Raw genomic sequence first — 21994 nt, 5'->3', positions numbered from 1 at the left:
TTATTGTATAATACCGGAATATTGCCATCTTAATAAGGGACATCAAAACACAAAACCAAATATGATAAAGAAAATTTGGTGTGTTTAATAAAATAAGATATGAAATCTTAATAGGGTAGATTATGTATTAATCAAAGTCTTCATCATTATCGTTGTCGTCCGTCGTGATGGTCTCCTCTGAGGGGTAAAATATGAAAATATCAGCTTCTTCCGGCAATCGAAAGCTCACCTTCTTCTTCAACTTATGAGTTTTATTCTCACTTAATTGTGTATTAATACTTCTGCAGCTCATTGACGCCGAAATATCATTGACGATCAAGTTTGCTTCATCAGATTTCTTATCATCATTTTTTACGAGTCTCTCGAGGCAGAAGCTGTCTTTTGCTTTAGAGAGAGGTGGCAATTTTGACGAAGAAGATGCAGCTGGATGTATTCTTTTCGAGCTGGGTCTAAACACATACAATTCACCTCCGTTGATGTTGTAGTTACGATCTGCCTTGACGTGGCCGGGGGAGGCCAAGAGCCATTCTTCTAGGGTTGTCATCCTAGTCCCACTCCCAGCTGCTCCAACAATTCCAGTATTTTTTGTGTAATTATTGTAAATATTCTTCTTCTTCTCTGGAGCCAATTGTCTCTTCCTTTTCTTATTCTCCGATTTTAAGCAGTCCGGTTTCAGCAGCTCCATGATCGACGGCACAGGACTCGAATTCCCACCACCATGGCCACCATATGATAACGATGAGGGCTTGCAATTGCTTTGATTAGCTCCCATTTCTGACCCTCTTAGCCTCTTAACTAATTAGAAAGTACGACCAATCAACGTACGGCGAACAAACGAACGAGAGTTAACTCGCCGTAACTTCGTCGCGGAAGAAATGAAAACATGTCGAAGATGAGAGAAATGTATTGACTTTGTTTTTGTGGGAGGGTTTTTTAAAGAAAATTTTAGACGGAGAGGCCTAGAGGATTAATGTTGTTCATGAGCACAATGAAAGCTTAGGTAACGTCAAGGTTTAGTATTTCTGTATTTGTGTGTACGTGCTTTATCCACAACATCATCGCCTTGCATGCGTTAGGAGGGAGCCTCCATTTGAATGTTATTATACAAACTAGGGTTAATATATACTACTTCATATAATTGCATGCATGGTATATCTTGGCAAAATACGCCTTTAATTACATCATCAATTGCCTTTAATTACATCATCAATTGGTTGATTTAATTATGTATACAAACAAGAACCACCGTAGGTGGCTTGGATTACTCTTCATCGTACTAAGCCAACACTCACTGCCTAATTACAATTTACAAGTTGGATTTTAGATTTTGACAATTAAAAATGGCGATAAAACCAACTTTGAATCTTTGATGCTTGCGTTGGCCTTTTTCCTTAATTTCAGATGAAAGAGATGCATTGTAGAAATCTATCTGCTAGCTCATCAGAATCTTTGTCGTCTCTCAGTAGGTAGTAACAGAGAACCGAATTGGAGTATCGCTAAGCTACTGCTAAAGAAAGAGAACTGTTACCACTGACCTTTGACAGTGAGCGGTGGCCGTAGGTATTATTTATATCCATACTAATATTAGCATATATATGAGTTCCTGTAGTGACGGGTCTGTCTGTGCTCTTTGTGTTGATTTGTCAATATAAATTTGCATGCATCGTATGTGGATATTGAAAGATAGTAATTATGAATCTCAACTCAATAATCGAGTGAGCGTCATGCATTAATATTTATAGGATTACAAGTAGTTGAATCAGGACAAAACTTTTCGCCACTCGGAATCCTTATTAGCCTGATTAAAACATGTAGGCTCAACCAAGGCATTAGTAACAGTAGGAACATAAGTATATTTGGGATTAGGTTTGCAAATACCACTTTTGCCTCGAGTGACCATAGAATGGGACACGGCACTTACCTCGGGATTAGATGAAACCAATGGGGCAGGTGTGATTGGGGGTAGGTTTGATGTAGGGACCGGCTCAGGAGAAGAACTGGAGGGTATGGTAGTGAACATATTTTCAACCAAATTTTTAAAAGTAACAAATATAGAAAAAACATCAGATTTTAAATGCAATGGATAAAACCAAGTATAACGAGAAAAATCATCCACAAACACGACATAATATTTAAAGCCAGAAACAGATAAAGATGGTGAAGTCCAAATATCGGAATGAATTAACTCTAAAGGAGAAGAAGACACAGATGTAGACAAAGAAAAGGGTAATTTATGACTTTTTCCTAGGGGACAAAATTGACAAAATTTATTTTGAAACGAGCCTTGAATGGGCAATTTATTAGCAAATTAAATGTTGTAAAATTGAAAACGAAGGATGACCTAGCCTACGATGCCACAAAGCATCAGTTACACGTTTACCTAATAAAGCAAAAACACCATTAGTTTGGTGAAAGGGGCGACTAGAACATGGGTATAGTCCATTGTTACTCCGGCCTTGTAAAAGGATCTTCCCCGTTCGCGAATCCTGAACACAATAAAAATGGGGATGTAAAGTAAATAAGTAGTTATTATCATTCGAAAAATGTTTCAAAGAAATCACATTAGTTGAGGCTTGGGGACAATAGAGGGTGTTAGGCAAACAAAAAGAAGCATATTTAGTTCTAAGGTACGAGTCACCAATTTTTGAGATGTTCAAACCTGGACCACCATGCACACCACGAATTTGATCAGTTGGAGTTCGCTGACATCATTGGTTATGTGAGAATTTGCGCCAGAGTTAAAAAGCCATTGCTGGACAAAGGGTGCAATGGCGAAAGCATGAAAAGATGGTGCAGCTGCATAGGCTTGAAGACGAGAGGAGGGAACCCGACCTTCGTAGGACATATTGAGACAATTGAAGCAATCAATAGTCGAGTGTCCAAAGCGTTGACAAATCTGACATTGAATGCGCCCAGAATAGGAAAAAACAGGCAAGGAACCATGAGATATGTTGGAGCCAGGTGCCGGACCAAGAAGGCCATTGTAGGAAGAAGATGACCCGCGGGAAGGGGCGGCAGAGGTGGATGTTGCAGGGGTAGCAGAACCAGAGTCATGAGCAACCAAAATTGGGCGTGAGATGTTACCAGCACCACCACGAAAGAAGCGTCCACCACGAAAAAAATTACCACGGCCACGGAAGCCACCGCGACCACCACGGACAGCAGCAAAAGCAGAGGTGTCGCTATCAGATGGAAGAGAAAAGGCGTTGTAACGTTGCTCGACACTTAGTAATAAAGCTTCCAATGAATTGTAGGTGATGGAAGTGTCACAAACTTGTGCGGAAGCAACAGTGGTCTTATATTGTGGACCTACTTTATTCATAATAATGGTGCCTAAGTCGGATTCAGAGACGGGGGCGCCAGAAAGAGCAAGGTTGTCGGTGATGGCGTGGACTTTGTCGAGATAGTGAGTGATAGAAAGATTACTATGAGAAGTATTCATCAATTGCGTACGCATGTGGATAATACGATTTTGAGACGTAGAAGCACACCGTTCTTGAAGAGACGACCAGGCAGAAAACGAATCAATTTTGTTGACGATCGTAGCAAGAACCTTGGGAGTAAGGGAACTTGTAGTCTAAGAAAGGATCATCTGATCAGTCTGTATCCATTCAGCATATAATGGATTGACCTTGTCGGTGAGTTTACCATTGTCATCAAGAAGAAAAGCAGATGGGCAGTGGTTGTCACCTAAAACAGTAAGTTGCGACTGCGCAACAAGGGAATGAACTGAGCATGCCAGAGAGGGTAGTTGTTGCGGTCGAGCTTAATGGTGAGAAAAATCGTGACAGAGGGAGCAGCAGCAGCAGAGGAAGAAGACGCCATAACTGTAGAATACTGAAAAAAAAATTATAATATGAACCATTGTCGTGAGATGCTGGCCCTTGATACCATGAAATATAGTAATTATGAATCTCAACTTAATAATCGAGTGAGCGTCGTGCATTAATATTTATAGGATTACAAGTCATACATATGTAGAACTAGGATTACAAGTAGTTGAATCAGGACAAAACATGATCTGCAGCAAGTGGTGAGGATTCCTTGTTGGACTGGGATTCCTTGTTAGATTGGAATTCTATGTGTGCAACAGACATAGACTAAATAGGAGTCGGTTTATCAGATATAGGGATATGTATGATTGTTAATTTGTTATATATTGTAGCCTCTCTTCCTACGTCATCTTTGTTGTTTTCTTATTAACATGCAAACTTCAAAATCCAACAACAAGGGAACATTAATTACATTTTAGGAGGGATCATTCATTAACTTATAGAATACAAAAATACTAAACATTTGATGATCCGGACCTTCAGGTATCCTTAAACCTAAAAGAAACCCCAAACTTTAAACCCCTCCAGTCGCCGACCTTCGATCCAACTTCTGCTTGGGGCCGATGGCAGCCACCCTTTCAACCTTCTTTATCCTCTCCTTCCTCCTCTTCCTTCCCCGCATCGATTCCCGTCAAAGAACATGGATCAACCCACCTTTTACGAGTGGTGTGAATGAGCTCTGTCTCCGGGCATTTTGCTCGTTGTTAAGGGTATTACACCTTTTAATTTGGGGATTTTGTGCCATGATTTGAGGCTTTTCACTCAAAATGTCCCATAGTTTCAAGTCAACCCTCCAACCACTCACACCCGGCTGTCATTGCCATCCCTTCTAGATTTGGCCAACCTCATCTCAACACTAGTTTGCTGCTTTATCGTGCTTTTCTACTATTGAAGACAACTATATTTTGTTACCCTTACAAAGGTTTGGGGTCTTAGGCGTGAGCATGTGAAAGTAAAAGAGTCTCACATCGGTGAAAAGAGATACCTTGCAAGGGCTTATAACAGGTTGGACTACTCCCCGTATTGTCAATTGGTTATATGGTCAAGAGTAATGTTAGGTAGACTAAATTTGTAGACAAAATTTTAGAAACAAAAGGACATGTAAGTTAATGATTAGTTTATTATTTAAACGTTGATAAACGTGCATATTCTTATTAGTGACACATCATTTAGTTTGTAAATTTTGTCTTTAAATTTAGTTTCCCTAATATTACCCTAGGGTCGAACCTCAACTATCTTCAGTGCTTACACCACCGGCTTTTTTCCTTCTAATTGGATCAGGGCATTTAGATGACTATTGATCTGCATGTTTGGCTCCATTTTATTGGTGTTGAGACAAAGATAGGCTCGAGTTTAGCTTTCTGCATACTCTTTTTTGGATTATATGTTCATTGGTCGTCTCCAACAATTATGCGGTAGAGGAGGCAGCAAGTGAATCTCCCTTTAGGCTTTCTCGCTTTTGGCTGAGACACATTCTATGTAATTTTTTTGCTTTAGTATGGATAGGAACCTTTATCATGTGTTGAATGCATAAGTGGCGTCTCGTTTGTACTTACCCCATTCATAGAGCGGTTGTTATTTTCTCACCTTCATCTGCAGCAGAGTCTTTATACCATGTCTTTTGGACTTTGTTATAAAAACTCCCATTGACAAAAAAACAGAGACAATGCAGATCTCCCCGGTAAAAGTTAGCAGTCAAAACTAGTTTCAGTTGTATCAATATGTGGCCTCTTTTCCAATGTCAGTTTTAGTGTTTTAGGTTGACTAATTCCGCTTACACATGAAAAAATGAAACAGTCTCTCTCTCTTAGATGTGTTGGGTTTCACAAGTTACATAAAATTGCAGAATAAATATGGGCGTTATTAAAGTCCAATAGAAGCTCAAATTCAAACTCTAAACCCTCACGGCCCAACACTATTTGCACACGCAGAGCGTTTGGGTTGGGCTAGGCGTCAGTTCGATAAAGCTCGTCTTTTACAAAATTAACATAGTACGAACACAAAATGTGAAATATTCCAAGTGTCAAAGATTGGGAATGCAGCAAACAACTAGAGAGATTTGATTCGAGGAATCTTAAAAAAGAAGTACGAAAGCAGCAGACAAATAGCATAGCATGCTTCCCTTCTTCCTCACTTCTCTTCTATTAATTTGATTAATTTAATATTTTTCTCCAAATTATACTCATTCCTCAACCATTCATGGAGCTGTAATTATACAATAATGCACATATTAAATTAATGATATTAATGTCACCTCCTTCCTCACTACGGTGGCTTGTTGTTGCAAGTTGCAACCCTAAAGAATGAATTGAGATCCTCTCCAAATCTATGTCTAGAGCTGACGGATCAGAAAAAATTCAGATTACTGAATTTAAATTATAAAGCTCTCATTAGCCCATCTCATTGACTCACTTCACATAAAATCAAACTCTTAAACGGCCCGAATCTCTCTTTCTTGAACGGTTCGATTTTTTGAATCCGTCGATTCCATACACATAGATGAGGAGAAGATCTCAACACCAAAAGAATGAAAGTATCCCACTAGTTTTGTTTATATTTTAAAAAATGTATTTAATAAAATAAAAGTTTGCTATTTTTTTGTTTAAACGTCACTTATAGGTGATTTCAACATCATTAATTTAAAAAAATAAAAAATAAATAAACACTAAGTATACATTTTAACATCTATATATTTTTCAATAATTTTATTACTTTTTGGACTTAAATAAATATATACTTGTTGCTCAATAAATCGTAAATCCTCTTCCAAATATATTATAAAGATTTCCTTGATGCTCAAGGAAAATATTTCAAGAATACAAAAAATTTGCATTTTATACAAAAAATGTGGATTAACACTCACGGTTTTCAGTCGGTTTTGCAAATTCGTACATAAATCACCGTTCAGTCTTTTTATTTTCACATTCGCCTCACTATCAAATTTTGAAAGTTAAGGTGAGATTTTCCGTTGATATTCTTAAGTGTAGAACCTCATTTGACAATGTTCTAGGTCTCACTACTATATTTTTCACTTATTTTTTTAGTTTTCAACTTAAATATTATACTAAATATACATTTGTTGCTTAATAAACCACAAAACTACTTCCAAATTCCTTAAAAAGTTTAACTCAACGCTTAGGGAAAATATTTTGAGAAAATAAAAAAAAAAATTGATTTTTTGTCAAAATACATGGGTGTCAGGCAGACTCAGCTCACGCAAAACGAGGTGAACCATGGTAAGCAAAATAAGGCGAGCTCAACTCACAAAAAATGGTGCAAGCTTCTTGCACGCATGCCGAGACAAGATTCGAAGTAAAATCAAGGTGCGCACGAAACGAGGTTGGCTTGTACACGTCAAAATAACGCGGGCTCTGTGGACGCAAAAAGGGGCGGACTTCTGGCATGAAAAACGATGCGGACTCCTCACATACAGAACAAGGCGAACTCAAGCACACAAGACGAGACGGGCTTTGTGCACATAGAATGATATATAAAAATTAAAGGCAAGCTCCTCACTTTAATATTTATATAGCATTATCTCACTCGTTATTGTTCACAAATTTCTATTCACACGCTTCTAATCCCTAAATCTCATGGGCCTCCACTATTTCTGATGCACCTTCTCAATGTTTAAACATGTTCAAAGTTCAAATCATTATCGTCTCGCGAGTAAGAGAATGATATATATAAATTAAAGTGATTAAGATTAAGAGCGTTTGTCCACATTTGAAATTATGTGTTCGGTATCAATAGTAGTAAATGTTTAATTACAATATAAATGGATTGCACAAAGTACAAAATAAGCATAATGACCAATTAAATGTTTGATTTGATTCATTGACTATTTTACATTAGAGTGGGACGGAAAGAAAGAAAGCCAGCGCATCCAGAATCCCCTACGATTCGACCTCTGAAGAGGTCAAACACTAGCCATACACGTGTACTCCCAAAACCTAAATCACATATTGGACGGTCAAAACTCCCCCACTTTATACAATTGGAAGGTGATTCACAACTAAAATTATTAAAATATTTCGATTTCGTTTATCGTTTTGTTCTTCTCTCCTCTTCCAGAAAACCAGTTACGAGAAAGGCACTTTCACTCTCTCTCTCTTTCTCTCTCTCTCTTCGTGTTCGCCTCTTTTTTCCTTCATTGGGCTTCACTTTGTCAGTTCCCACAGCAAGGAAACGAAACGAGGTGGGTTTCTCTCTCCCATCTCTAACTCTCTGGTGATTTTCGATCTTTAGGTTCAAATTTTTGGTTTTAAGATTTGAATTTCGACAGTTTCTTTGTATTCAGCTTTTAAATTGTTAAAATTTCGTATTTCTGCACTTCTGCACTATGTATGTGTGTTTAAATCTTCTGGGTGGGCCAAAGTTCTTATTTTTCATGAATCTTCCATTGGGGCAGTGGAGATTTGCAGACTTGTTATTTTTTATTTTATTTTCCAAGCAAGGAAGTGATGGATATGGTGGGAAGGTATTGAAACTGGGTTGATCCCAAAAGGTTTGAAATTGATGGTTGAATTGTGTGTTCCCAAAGTTTTGGAATGCTAGCTCATAAAGAGTGTTTCTTGACTAGTGCTTGTACTCACACCCATTTGATTGATATCTCAATACTCATTGGTGGGTTCCCTTCATTTTCTGTTTGTCTCTTTGGTACCTGCAACAAATGACGCTAGTTTAGTGTGCTGCCGAGGCAGTTAAGGTTTTAGCTACGTATACCTTAGAGCATTTTGATAACCATTTCGCTTTTAGTTTTAGTTTTCGTTGTTGTGTTAGCGATAGAGGGTAAATACATGGGAGAATTTAGGGATATAGAAGGGTAGAGGAAGTAAGTGGAAGAGATGCATAAGGTAATGTACGGAAAGTTTGATCTAAGGACCAAAATCGAAAAAGTATTTTAAGTTGTTTTCATCCATTCTTCTTTATGTGTTCCCTTCTCTTTCACCTCCTACTTTTCCCCCATACTTTCCTCATATCTCAAGATTTAAAGGGAAACTGAAAATGGTCATCGAAAGGGCCCTTGGTGTATGCAGTGCATAGTGACAAGACAATTATCACTTTATTTTATATCTCCATTTATCTGAATGTGATTTGTTCTTTCAGGTGACGGTCATTTTGCATCAGATACATGTATGTTTTAACCTGTTGAGCAAAACTAAGTTAGAACAGTCATGCCAGGAGACAATAGTGTCGGCAGCCCACCAACCCCAAGGTCCCCAATTGCTCGACTTCGGCATCGTAGACGCTCAGCTGAGGTTTGTTAGAATTGGATACTTATATTATTTTCTTTCAGGATAGAGTGTTGGGCAGTCTACCTTCATTCTGTATGATTTTATATCTAAAAGAATTGTAGGGGACAATATGACTTTCTCTGGTAGTTTAAATAATGTACATTCGAGTTTCTCCTATTTCTTTGTTCATTTTTCTTGGTTTTGTAACTGATCATTTGCATGTTTTTTAGTTGTTTCTGTACAATATGTGTTTTTGTTTTGAGCTCTTCTGCAAACCAAAAAAATTAAAATTTTTATGCATGTGCTGTATTAGATGTAGGCATTTTAGATTAAGGCGGTAGTACTTATTCATTTTATTTCCTTTATGGCTGCAGGCTGTCCCTGATGTTAGTAAAACAAATGGAGGCAATTTACTGGTTAATGACCGTAATAAATACAGGTCAATGTTGGTACGTGCGTACTCTTCTATTTGGATGATTGGAGGTTTTGCATTGATTATATATCTGGGTCATCTCTGCATCACTGCCATGGTGGTGGTTATCCAAATCTTTATGGCGAAGGAGCTGTTTAATCTACTCAGGAAAGCTCATGAAGATAAACACCTACCGGGATTCAGGAATCTAAATTGGTCAGCATAGTAGGATTTCATTTTGTCTAGTCTATTTTACTTCACAGAATCAGTTTAGGTGTTATTTGAAGAGTGTTACTGTAATATTTATTCAATTTCAATTTCTCTGCTCAGGCACTTTTTCTTCACTGCGATGCTGTTTGTTTATGGTCGCATACTCAGTCAACGGCTTGTCAACACTGTCACTTCAGATAAAGTTTTATATCAGATTGTGAGCAGTTTCATCAAGTATCATATGGTTGTCTGTTATTTCTTGTACATCGCAGGTTTGTTACACAAGATGTGTTTGAGTTTATACATAACAGCTTTAAGAAACTTTTATTTAAGTTCTCTGTATAGCCAAATATTTGGTTGAAGTGAAATTGGATTTCATTGTGTTTTGCCTCTTGTTGACCAGCATCTAATACTATATTTGATATGCATAGTGGTTTAATTTGGTGAAAATTTGTTTCGTTGGTGTTTTTCCTTTCGCATTTATATATACCGCAGATAATACTGATATTATTCCTTTCCCCATAATTGGGTGCAGGATTTATGTGGTTCATTCTTACATTAAAAAAGAAGATGTACAAGTATCAATTTGGCCAGTATGCGTGGACGCACATGATTCTGTTTATTGTGTTTACCCAGTCCTCTTTCTTTGTAGCAAACATCTTTGAAGGAATTTTCTGGTAATTCAAGTTTAGGAACAAACTCACACGTTGCCTTTTTTGTTTCTTTCTCTGAGGCAAAGACATAATTGATGCAGGTTTCTTCTTCCAGCTTCACTTATAGTAATCAATGACATTGCTGCTTATATCTGTGGTTTCTTCTTTGGAAAAACCCCTTTGATCAAGATATCTCCAAAGAAAACTTGGGAGGGATTCATTGGAGCGTCAATTACAACTATCATATCAGCATTTTTGGTGAGCTTGCTAATTAATTGGGTGATAGGAGATAGCCTTCTCTTGTCTTACATGAAAGATAAACCATAGTTTCAGTCCGATTGCCCTGATTTCATTTTTATAGATCTTATGCTCCAGTATGATAATTACTTGACTTGAAGGTCCACCATAATTGGTCACAGTACATCTAACTTATAGAAATATGCGTTTAGAAGGTTCTTTCTATGTGACTTGTTTATCCAAAGGTTTTCCTCTTTGAATGTATCAAAATTACCTTGTACAGCCTATCTTTTTGTTTGCATGCTTCAACCAGATGCACAATGTTCTGAGATGTATACACATTCTGGCTATAAGTTCTATGTGATTGTGAATAAACGATAATGTGTTGACATATTCATTTGAATACAAACATGGCATGTACATTTGTTTATGCAGCTTGCAAATATCATGGGTCGTTTCAAGTGGCTAACTTGTCCAAGAGGGGTAATGATTCTGATGAAATGTTATTCAACTGGTTTAGGAAAGAAATAGCATTTCAGTTGATGTAGCTAATCCCCACTGGTTTCTGTTGATGCACTTGCAGGATTTATCGACTGGTTGGCTTGATTGTGATCCCGGTCCATTGTTTAAGCCAGAGTATTATACCTTTCCAGAATGGCTCCCACAATGGGTGAGTAAAGTGTCGCTTCTTGATTCTGTAATTACATGACAGCATACCCATTTGTGTATTGTAGTAAACCATAGATCATGGTAATCCCTAAGAAATTGTGAATTGAATCTTCTGTTTTGGAGTTCAGTTAACTTGTTTTTGACTTTTTGATAATGAAGTCATTATTTGGCCAAAGAGTTTTGTGTCAACTGCTCACAGAACATGCATATTGTACGTGATAAATAGTCTCCACAGTCTGTTTTTGTTATCAAACCGCTGTTTGCACTTCGCTGTTATTCAATGTTCAATGTTGTTCAATGTTCTTTTTTTTCTTCCGTGCTGAAGCTTCTTATAAAATTCGATCTTAACTGTTCTTTCAGTGGATCAGCAGGCTCCCTCTTAGTATTAACAGTTAGATGATTGTTTTCAGTGACTGCTTCACTTATGTTATAGCCGTGCCTGCAATTAAATAGGCCATTTAAATTTGGATTCTTATAAATCGAGTGAAATATAATCCTTATCTATTTTTTGTTGCAGTTTCCTTGGAAAGGGATCTCAATTTTGCCAGTTCAATGGCATGCGTTATGTCTCGGATTGTTTGCATCAATAATCGCTCCCTTTGGAGGCTTCTTTGCAAGTGGCTTTAAAAGGGCTTTTAAAGTCAAGGTTTACTCTGATGTTGTAATTTGGATTGATGCAATTTTGCATAGTAAGCTTCAGTTGTTTGAAATTACTTTAACATTCTTCCATTTATCATAGGATTTTGGTGATAGTATCCCTGGACATGGTGGAATCACAGACAGAATGGATTGCCAGGTATGATTTTCCTAAATAATAACGATAATAATTTTTCTGTCGGAGTGCTCTAAATTGTTCTTTAGTACTCCGAATGAATCGCTCATACTATTATTGCTGCTTCCAATTCCCACTGTATGTTGATGCTACATGAAGCGGCCTTATGCAGAATCATTTTTTTATAATGAATTCTAATTGTTTCTTTCGCTCTAAACGAATGATTTAGATGACGCGACCCATTGTTTTTTCTTGTAGATGGTGATGGCTATCTTTGCTTATATCTATCATCAGTCTTTCGTTGTGCCTCAGAGCCTCTCAGTTGATATGATCATAGACCAGGTATCCTTTCTACAAGTGTCGTGTGTAGTTCTGTTGTTGGCTTCAAAATTTTTAACGAACAAGAATTGATAGCAATTGGATTGACTTTTTTCGTTTTGCAATTTAGATTTTGATGAACCTTACGCTGGAGCAACAGCAAATTCTGTTTGAGAAGCTTAAACAAGTCTTGCACGATAGGCTGGTCGGATAATCGTGTGTGAATAACTTGTATTTCGGTCATCTCTTCGCCTCTCCCTTGCATGTTTGTACATGGGAATATTTGTAAATGGCGGTGCTCTGTTTTCGTAGAGCAACCCCCATTAGGTTGGAGGCACTCTTGTGCGCAAACCCTGTATATTCTCGTTGTCGTTTCATAGGCATCAACTTTAGATGGACTTACATTTCTCTCAATTTCCCTTGCACTTTTGTTGGATTCATTAGTAACGTGCCCATTGCAAAATTGGGTGATGCAGTAGTGTTCAATTTTTGCTGGCCTTTTGTGACAACATTGTATTTTTATAGTTTGATGGATTCTTGCTTCTAGGATGACGTGACACAAAACCAAACGCAATGACGTTCTAAGATTCATGTAGCTGACCTCACTTAGTGGGAAAAGGCTTTGTTGTTGTTGGACTCTTGCTTCTTTTACTCATCTTCCTTTCGAATACAAGCGATATTTGATGTTTTCGGACAAGGGTTGTTTAGAATCAACGCGCTTGGCGTGTACATATACGCGTGCCACGCAACGTGTAGGGGTTCCTTCAGTGCCAAGAAAATGCTTGGTGTGCTCGAGACAAGCAAACAAATACAACTGAAACTAGCTCCTGCCATGAAATTTCCCAATTTTTTCAAAATTTGGTGACAAACAATTGATAGAACCAGAGTTGCACTTCCAGAAAAGAAAAACGAAAACAAAATTAAGTTATATCGGCCAACGCAACAGAGAAGAGATTATAGATATGTTACATGTCCTACTTTTACAACGAAAATTAAGACAAGATCCACTCTAAAACAATAAAAACCAACCTTCTTCTCGGTCCAATCTAGAGAGTGAAAGAAAATGATTGTCCGGCTGTCTGGTTGCGTTCCACACCTGCGAAGAAATCTTACAGAAACTATACCCCTGCCTTTTGCTTTCAACCTCTCATTGGGTTTTTGGTTTTTCAATCTTCACATACGGCAAAAACCCCATAAAACGAACAATCCTAGGGGACCATCCTCGTTGCTGAGCCCGGCAAAACATCAAGAAAGTGTTTGCAAAGTAGGAATTGAAACCCATGAACAAATGCCACAAGGCATGACCCTGTGGGTTAATCATCCAACTGGATATCTCTTCGCAGAAGATGTTATCACACAGCCAACACAAACTGCCAATAACAAGGGTGGCCACATACAGCTTTGCAATCTGCTTAGCGCACACGTCTTGCGTGTATATGTAGTACTTATACATTCGAGGTACGCAGAGAAGACACAAGATCACATAGTGCACCTTGAAGCCGATCTCAAAACGAACCACAGAATGAACACCAGCGAAAAGAGCACCATAGAGGAAGAGGAAGGTGGGCATTGTACTGCGATAGTGCCAATCTGGGGAGTAGAGGATATACATGTAAAGGAGCATCTCCCAAACCATAGGAGTCTCGTCACTCTGCTGTTGCCTGGAATTACATACCGGTGAAGTTTCAGCCCTCAACTTTCATTGCAACAATTTAGGCAAATAAATTGAATAATAAAGTTACTGGACCTGACAGACTGAGTAACTAAAACAACTATTAGGCAGATAATAAGTCCACATACCTTCATACCTAATGTGGATTATGCATGTGTTAATGAATGCATATATATGCGGTCATTTCTTACGAGAGTGAACACATCATTGTCATTAGCTACCCAGACTACCTGTGTTTTGCAACTTCATGACATGTCATATACATTCCTTAAACTGTTGAGGATTAAAGAAATTTACCCTGGTCCATAGAAGACGGCTTTAACCGCCAACTAACCAACTCAACTTAAACATACCATAGTGCACGGGCTTTGTTTTCAAAGAAACAAGCTAACAATATTTGCAACTTTCATGTAATTTGTAATCAGATATAGTACTTGTAAAATGCATACCATACTCATAAAAGTCTAATATTGATATCTTTTAATGTTTTGAAACACGTCATTCACATTTTCCTTTTAATCCCTTCTGTCAGCATATAAACTTAACTAGAGTGATACTTACACATGTTGCAATGTGGCATGGTATAACATGCTTCCGATGGCAAGAATCATATTAGATATGTGTAGAATGCCAAATCTCTTCTCGAACCGCTGTCTCAAGGCGTTTATAAGGCCAATGAGTGCCAACAGAATGCATGGAATGTTTGATATAGTGTTGTAAAATTCCGCAATATAAGAAGAGTAGGCATAATTCTTCTCACAACACTCAATCGTTGATGTGACAGGACCCCAGAAGCTTGATCTTCCATCAGCCATTCCTATTTCTATGCTTGTATATTCTCAACCGACTCTTTTACTTCAACCGTTGCAGAGTTCATAAAACCTGCAGATCATGTACCAGCATAAGACAATGTTGTGAGCGATTTGACATAAAACTTAATGCAAATCGGCACCATATCTGTATCGCGAGCAAATTGGCACAAAAATTAATGTAAATAAAACACCACACCAGTATCGCGAAAATCACGTTCATCAAATTATGTATTTCCATAGAGAGCAGGCGATTATGACTATCCTAAAACCAACTACGCATTAATCACGCGCAAAACGTAACTTCTTTTAACTTCAACACTGAACCGAACATATTAGAAACACTTCCCTTAAATCGAAACAAAAGTCCAGATATTGATCCATACAACACGATCAAAATCAACCATGACAAATGAAAACCAGCAAATTCAACATATGGGTCATCAAATTTCACCAATAACCCACATTCGGAAAAAGGAATTAATCAGATCCCACATACCAAATCATCAACCCAGATTACACCAGCAACATTATCCTAGAAAACACAAGAAATTCGAGCAATACAATACAAGATAATTCACAATAAGATCCAATCTCAACCGTTAAAGCTCACCTAATCTAGCAAAAAAAACTTGAAACCCACCAAAAACCAATCATTCCCCATGACCCCATGATCAACGAACGTGCTCAGCAAACTTGAAAACCCCACCAAAAAGATCGAACCAAAACAAAAACAAATATCAGATAAACAGTACAAGCTTATGCATAATAAAACAAGGATATTACGTCTGCATATTGAGGAACAAAACGCACCGTCTTGGCCGACAGAGATCTCATCTTATTCTCCTTGTGTGCTTTGGCGCGGCCACTCTCTGCCTCTCTCTCCCTCCCAAACTTTCAATGGCGTTCCAGTCTCCGAAATTTTCTTCTCTTTTCGGCGACCGATTCGGCTTGTGAGTTATGATTCTTCTTCTTCTTTATTCTTTTTTTTTTTTAATTTTTAATTTTAGTGGTTTGGGAATAACCTTTTATTTCTTGCTTGGGCCGGTGCCGACTTAAAATGATAGCCCAGCCCATTATTTTGCTGGGCTTAAATGGGCTTTAGATGTGAAACAAGTCCATTTAATTTTGTTACATTTTGGGCTGGCTAAGTTTACACAGCATCAACAAGGGACGTAGCTTGTTAACAATGCAAAGCAACTTTTTTCTTGGAAACTATGGAAAGCAACGTTAGCAAGAATGATTTCTGACTAGACACAAAAGTGAATTGAGTTATCAAAATGTTGACATTATGGGCAGTAATGTGAACAAACTAAAACAGTGTGTCCGTTTTTGAAAGTCAGTGTAAATTACCAATCACGTCGATATTATATTTCATGGAAAGGGTTTCTCTACGAATCCGTTCCACTAAATTCATCAAATTAATCAATCTGAACATTTAAAATTTGATTCAACGGCTAAAAACAATGAGCTCTTTTAAAGGTTATAATAACTTTAGTCTTTAGATCAAATTTCTAGAGCTCGGATTGATTAATGAGATGGATTTGGTGGAAGGGATTCGGATATGATCCCTTTCCATATTTCATTTGTATTTTCTCACCTATTAGTACAATGTATACAATGTTTCATCACACAAAATTTGGTCTCGTTTGGAGCAAATTTACTACACCTTATTTTGTCAATTATATTTGGGATATGTGTATTCATCAATAACATTAGAGGTGTATTTTGTGATAAATTTTTATTTTCATCTTGAATCGTATGAAGGGGATTGAATACAGAACATCGTCTTCAAAAATATTATTCTCAACTACTTAAACTACAAAACTCATTTGTATGTACAGTTAAGAGCACTTTACTTTACGTAAATTTTATTATATAAACTATTACGTAGAGGTATTTGTTAAATGCTCGACCACTAAGATGAAGTGTGCAGTGCCTAATAAGATTATTATTCCTTAAGCATTAACCCTTCTTCTGCAGAAACTTGTCAGCGTGCTCGAAGACACATGCTAAGTGGAGGAAAGTTTTATTTTTCAAGTGTCTCACAATTTTTATAATAACATAGTATACCACTCCGTATTCCTGAGTACATTAAAAAAAAAATCTCCTTCTTCTTCTTGATATGAAACTATTGATTCAGTTAAAATACTCAGTGATCAATTAATTAGTATATATAGTACATAGAAAATGCTAATATATATATACGGGGATGAAAAAGAAAGCTCCCGCAACATATATAAGTTTTATGGCACGTTTACGTAACAGTAATGAAAATATGAGGAATTGAATTGAGGAGGAGTTGAAATGAGGAGTAGTCAAAATCGGATTCTTGTTGAAGCTGTTTATTTAAATGTTTTGGAATCGAAATAGAATTTCATAAAGCTGTTTACTAATTCAGTAGAATTGGAATATAAACCAGTATGATTACTAAAATGCCCTTGTCCCAAATCAAATATTTTATATACTTTAATGGGTTTATAAAGGATAGTCTTGGAAATAAAAAAAAGGTAGTGAGGGCATAAAGGTAATGAAAGTATCATTCCGATTACCTAAACAATCAGGAATTGAATTACCACTTATATCTAGGGAATCCAATTCCACCAATACAAGGAATTCAATTCCAAAATTTGTGTGGGCATCACTGCTTTTTTGATTTCTCCATGTTTAGTAAACACCGGAGTACTCCATAATCGGAATTCAATTCCACATTCTCATTCCGATTACGGATACGTAAACACGCCCTTAGAGTAATGGAGTAGGGCAACATGATTAATCAATGTATGTAGCTGAAAAAGCAGTCGTATACATTATCTTAGACTATCGCAGAGCTGCTGGATTGGAATATGTTTCTATTTATAGGACTAAATGATCAAATTGACTGATGGATACATTCGGCCTCTTATCGTCCAACGAATTTGGATCCTCCTTTTAATGTTTTTTTTTTGACAACTATAGATATTTACCCGCACTTTTATCGCATATATATATTGTCAAAATAAACTACGTAATATGTTTAATTAACTACGACAAGAGTTAACTCAAATAGAATGCGAAATGTCCACAAACTAAGTTAGACAAATACAATTATTAAAGTTGCTTTAACACTACAAGAAATACTTCTATATATAATATATTGTTACTGTAATAACAATACTCCAGACTAATCAAGTATCTTTCTTGAGAAAGTTCAAAGTAAAAGAATTTCCTTATTAAAGTACTGACACGAATGTAGCTTGAACATTATATTGCACTCTATCAATCATCCACACGCATGCATGTCTATTCAAGTTGAAAATTTACTGAATGTTTTAGTTTGATAAATACCATATTGCACTATGCGTACTATCAGTGGTGGATCCAGGAAATAATATTAGGGGGGGTCAGTAAGAATAGCGCGCGCAGCCCGAAATTTTTTTTATACTAGAAATAGCATGCATATTGTCATTTCATCGAGTCTTGGTAGGCCTGAAGTCATTTGAAAATGCATACTACAGACATGTTAATGTAAGCAAGGGGCAGCACCTAAAGTATTCATGGACATTAATCAGGTTTTGGTAGGCCTGAAGTCGGTTGGAGGGCAAATATGAAGCCAACTCTAATCTTTAAAAGGGCAACATTCAAAGGTATCCATGGATATTCACCGAAATTCAGAGGATCTGCACTTAAGGTGTCTATGAATGTTCATCGAAGTTCGAGGGGTCAGCTGACCCCCCTTGCCCCTTAATGGATCCGCCAGTGCGTACTATAAATGTTCTCTCCCAATCTTCGTAAAATGAAAAATATTGTTAGCTTGGATCGCCTTTTAGTTGTATATGGCTGCAATTTGTTTGAGTTTCTTGTTACTTTAGCTGTCAAACATTTTAACACGTGCGGTCACGGTTTTTTTTTAGAACTAGTGTAATTTTGTAATGACATTGGTTTAGAACAAGATGAAAAATTTAGATTCAATGCATGTGGACACAATTAGGTTCATTGAACCTGGACACCAATAGTGATTATCAGCTTCGATTTGCCACATCCAAGATGAAACGCTGACGTCTTTGGCACGTGTGAGAGTACACGAATCCACATGCATGCGTAGGCTAATTAGTAAAAAAAAAATTAGTTGTGACGGGAACACGAGCAGTACACCACGTCAACACCTATGCAACTTGCGAGTCATAAGGCGGAAATGAAAACCAAGAATAATCTTTCATGTATTGTATATTAAAACTCTAATATCGTATTAGACAGTTAGTTATATAAAAGCTTCAACTGCTAAATTATTGGTACAACTTTGAATTATACAGAATAAATTATTAATCCCCATCACTTATTTGGTAATTACAGTTTGATTTTTGGTCATCCTTATCTCCTAAATATAATTAGGGAACGATTTTATTTAAGGGAACTTTAACGAAAAACTTCCGGTACTGTTTTATTTAACGAAAAACCACATTTTTACATTAAAAAGGCAATCCTGATACTATTCACTTTACCCTTTATTTTATCCTTATCATTAAAACTCAAAGTTTTTAAGTCATTTTCATTAGTTTTATTTTTATTTAAATGAAAAGTAATGAAAAAAGTTTGAAAACTTTGAGTTTTAACAATAATGACAAAATAAAAGATAAAGTAAATAGTAATATGATTAATTTTTTAGTGTAAAAATATGATTGTGATTTTTCGTTAAAACTTCCTTTATTTAGTGCAAATTTAAATTAGAAAATGCAACCTAACGCAAGAGCGTGACTAAATTCCCAAAATATTGGTCCCATTATTTATCTACAACAAACGACTTCCAGAAAACGTAACCAAGACGTCAAAACAGGCAGGTTCATCATAACTCAGTAAACTCATCAACCCCTATAAATATCTGCAGGTCTTTTCCGTCTTCACATAATGTCATCATTTTCATTCTCTCTCTCTCTCTCTAGACTTAGGTCTTCTATGTAAACACCATGAACAAACCATGACAACACTCTCTTTGTCTCTCTCTATCTATATAAAACACCCAATTGGGTCATTTGCTCCAATCATTTCTCCCCTAAGCGAATAAAAAATTGATGGTCTGATCTGATCGGAGGGAGCAGAGCGAATCGGAGTGCGAAATTCCGACCAAGTTGAACAATACGGTTGATATATGGTAGCCGAGATAGTTCGCGATTGTGAATTGGAAAAAATGGTAGCGGTGAGGTTTCAGAGAGTGGCGGCGGCGTTCGACGAGGTGGCGCGGGTGAGGCTGTGCGAGAGCAGCGGAAGCGAGTACTCCGCGGCCGGGGAGAGTTTTGGGGAGTTGTCGGATCTTGTCAAGTCCTTCATCGAGAGAGGGGATTGGGGAGAAGGCGGTGGCCACCGAGACGGCGTACGGAACGAGAACGAGCACTTAGTCGATGAAGACTCAGAGGGCGGTGATTGGTCGGATTCGGAGACGAAGAATTCTCTGGAGAGATTGTTTGATGTGAAGGGTCATGATTTAAAGAAGACGATTGCTGATGAGGTGGAAGTTGCTTTGGCGGGCATTGGGGACGACAAGTCGTCCCGGGCGTTCAAAAGGAGGTTGATGACTCACCTGCGCCACAAGGGTTTTGATGCTGGTGAGTGAAGTTATAAGCTTAGTAATGTTATTTATGTTTTAAGAGGAGTTTTGGCGCAACGAAAATGTTGTTTATCTATGATCGAATGATTACCGAAGCGTTATTTGCCTGGGGTTGCCTTTTAGTGTTATTTATGTTTTGGTTCCCAAAATTTGGAAAAAACGAATCAATTTCTTCTTGTTATTTGGCAGAAATAAATAATACACTTTAATTACGTTATGAGATTGATTAATCACTAATTACATTATTCATCCAATTTGTGCATGCCTTTGCAAATCAAAGTGGGTGAAATCGAGCCGGTTTCCAGCAGGGGACCACGAGTTTGTCGATGTCAACCTCAATGGAACTCGTTACGTTGTGGAACCATTCCTTGTTGGACAGTTCGAAATTGCTCGTCCCACGACGCGTTACACATCGCTCCTCGAAGTTTTTCCAAACACATTCGTCGGAGAAGTCGATGAGCTGAAGAAAATCGTGAGGCTAATGTGCACGGCAATAAAAAAATCTATGAAGAGCGTGGACATGCCAATGCCGCCATGGCGGCGGAATGGATACATGCAGGCCAAATGGTTTGAATCTTACAACCGCACAACCACTTCAGTAACACCGTCAGCCGCCGCCAAAGCGGCATAAATCAAACCATGGATTTGGAGGTGTCAAGAAATCAATGGGGCTTAGATTATAATTTTGGTGTTACGGGCCTAATCCCTAATGGCCTTGTTGCAGCTGTAAAATACCCATCTCAGTTTTCATTAGAGAAAATTTATGTAAAATATCCATAAATATTTATTTATTGATTAAAATAGATTGCAAGATAAATTCGATCCTATGTTTATAATATATCAAAATTTTCAATTCAAAAATGTAATTTGCAGTTCAATTGCAAGTTAAAAGTACAGTAAATTGTAGCAATGATCCTTTAACTAAAAATGCATTACCATTAGTCCTTAAACTCATCAAAACGTGTAGTTATGGTCATTTTCGTCAACTTCATCAAAATTTTGTCAAAATAAGTTATGTTGGAATGACCATTACTACGATTAGGTTAAAGTTGAGGGAACATTTCTTTAATTGGGTTAAAGTTAAAGAACTATTTCTCTAAAAGTTAAGGGACCATTGGTAATGAATTTTAAGTTGAGGGACTATAGCTACATGTTTTGATAAGTTGAGGGATCAGTGGTAATGAATTTTTAGTTAAGAAATCATTGCTCCAATATAATTAAAGTTAATTAATTATTGATACAATTTACTCTTAAAAGTAAATTATTTAGAATAGTGTCTTCGTCCCATTAGGAACAGAACAAATGATGTGGAGCCAAAAACACTTTAATGAAATAGAGCCGTTTTAAGGTTTCCTATGAAACGAAGCATGGAGCGGAGCTAAGAGTTCAAATTGCCATCCTTAATATCCTAGTTATTAAATTAGAACAGTGTACCCGTCCACTTGCAGTCAAATACGAGTACAAATTCTAATTAAAATCCAACTCGATTGAAGTAGTTGAAAATAAGAGAGTTTGAACGAAAAATTCACGATATTATTTATCTTAATAAAAAATTATATTTTTACACTAAAAAATCAAACACAATATTATT

At 37.1% G+C, this 21994-nt stretch overlaps 3 protein-coding genes across 6 annotated transcripts; 2 read left to right on the top strand and 1 right to left on the bottom strand.

Moving 5' to 3' along the window:
• The first annotated feature begins 7866 nt into the window (after positions 1–7866).
• On the top strand, positions 7867–12977 carry LOC126586317 (phosphatidate cytidylyltransferase 1-like). 2 transcript variants are annotated; one of them, XM_050251126.1, is made up of 12 exons: positions 7867–8031; positions 8943–9094; positions 9445–9698; positions 9813–9964; positions 10228–10369; positions 10447–10603; positions 11018–11065; positions 11166–11252; positions 11769–11897; positions 11991–12047; positions 12282–12365; positions 12472–12977. In XM_050251126.1, the coding sequence occupies exons 2-12, from the start codon at positions 9011–9013 to the stop codon at positions 12553–12555; spliced, it is 1278 nt and encodes a 425-aa protein (XP_050107083.1). In that variant the 5' UTR covers positions 7867–8031; positions 8943–9010; the 3' UTR covers positions 12556–12977. The 2 variants fall into 2 exon arrangements, with proteins under 2 accessions (XP_050107083.1, XP_050107084.1); XM_050251127.1 differs by having other exon boundaries at positions 7884–8063.
• A 192-nt stretch (positions 12978–13169) lies between these two features.
• On the bottom strand, positions 13170–15803 carry LOC126586318 (alkaline ceramidase-like). Of its 3 annotated transcripts, XM_050251130.1 has the most exons (4): positions 15636–15799; positions 15436–15517; positions 14575–14895; positions 13170–14002 (listed from the first exon to the last, which is right to left on the bottom strand). In XM_050251130.1, the coding sequence occupies exons 3-4, from the start codon at positions 14826–14828 to the stop codon at positions 13489–13491; spliced, it is 768 nt and encodes a 255-aa protein (XP_050107087.1). In that variant the 5' UTR covers positions 14829–14895; positions 15436–15517; positions 15636–15799; the 3' UTR covers positions 13170–13488. The 3 variants fall into 3 exon arrangements, with proteins under 3 accessions (XP_050107087.1, XP_050107085.1, XP_050107086.1); XM_050251128.1 differs by lacking the exon at positions 15436–15517 and having other exon boundaries at positions 15636–15803; XM_050251129.1 differs by lacking the exon at positions 15436–15517 and having other exon boundaries at positions 15609–15799.
• Positions 15804–19735: 3932 nt separating this feature from the next.
• On the top strand, positions 19736–21281 carry LOC126587496 (uncharacterized). Its single transcript, XM_050252576.1, has one exon. It carries the CDS (start codon positions 19948–19950, stop codon positions 20407–20409), a length of 462 nt encoding a protein of 153 aa, XP_050108533.1. The 5' UTR covers positions 19736–19947; the 3' UTR covers positions 20410–21281.
• The last annotated feature ends 713 nt before the right edge of the window (positions 21282–21994 follow it).

The sequence above is a fragment of the Malus sylvestris genome, chromosome 10 (genome assembly GCF_916048215.2).
Source record: "Malus sylvestris chromosome 10, drMalSylv7.2, whole genome shotgun sequence".
In the NCBI taxonomy this organism is placed as follows: Eukaryota; Viridiplantae; Streptophyta; class Magnoliopsida; order Rosales; family Rosaceae; genus Malus; species Malus sylvestris.
The sequence above is the reverse complement of the archived record's forward strand: the minus strand, read 5'-3'. Positions and strand labels throughout refer to the sequence as shown.

What these genes read in the sequence shown, in the direction of transcription:
- LOC126586318 (XM_050251128.1), bottom strand. Translation starts at nt 14,828, where the DNA reads ATGGCTGATGGAAGATCAAGCTTCTGGGGTCCTGTCACATCAACGATT. An exon ending in CATGCCACATTGCAACATGT is followed by an intron (nt 14,003 to 14,574) that starts GTAAGTATCACT and finishes ATGTAATTCCAG; the next exon opens with GCAACAGCAGAGTGACGAGA.
- LOC126587496 (XM_050252576.1), top strand. Translation starts at nt 19,948, where the DNA reads ATGGTAGCCGAGATAGTTCGCGATTGTGAATTGGAAAAAATGGTAGCG.
- LOC126586317 (XM_050251126.1), top strand. Translation starts at nt 9,011, where the DNA reads ATGCCAGGAGACAATAGTGTCGGCAGCCCACCAACCCCAAGGTCCCCA. An exon ending in ATCGTAGACGCTCAGCTGAG is followed by an intron (nt 9,095 to 9,444) that starts GTTTGTTAGAAT and finishes TTATGGCTGCAG; the next exon opens with GCTGTCCCTGATGTTAGTAA. An exon ending in GGCTAACTTGTCCAAGAGGG is followed by an intron (nt 11,066 to 11,165) that starts GTAATGATTCTG and finishes ATGCACTTGCAG; the next exon opens with GATTTATCGACTGGTTGGCT.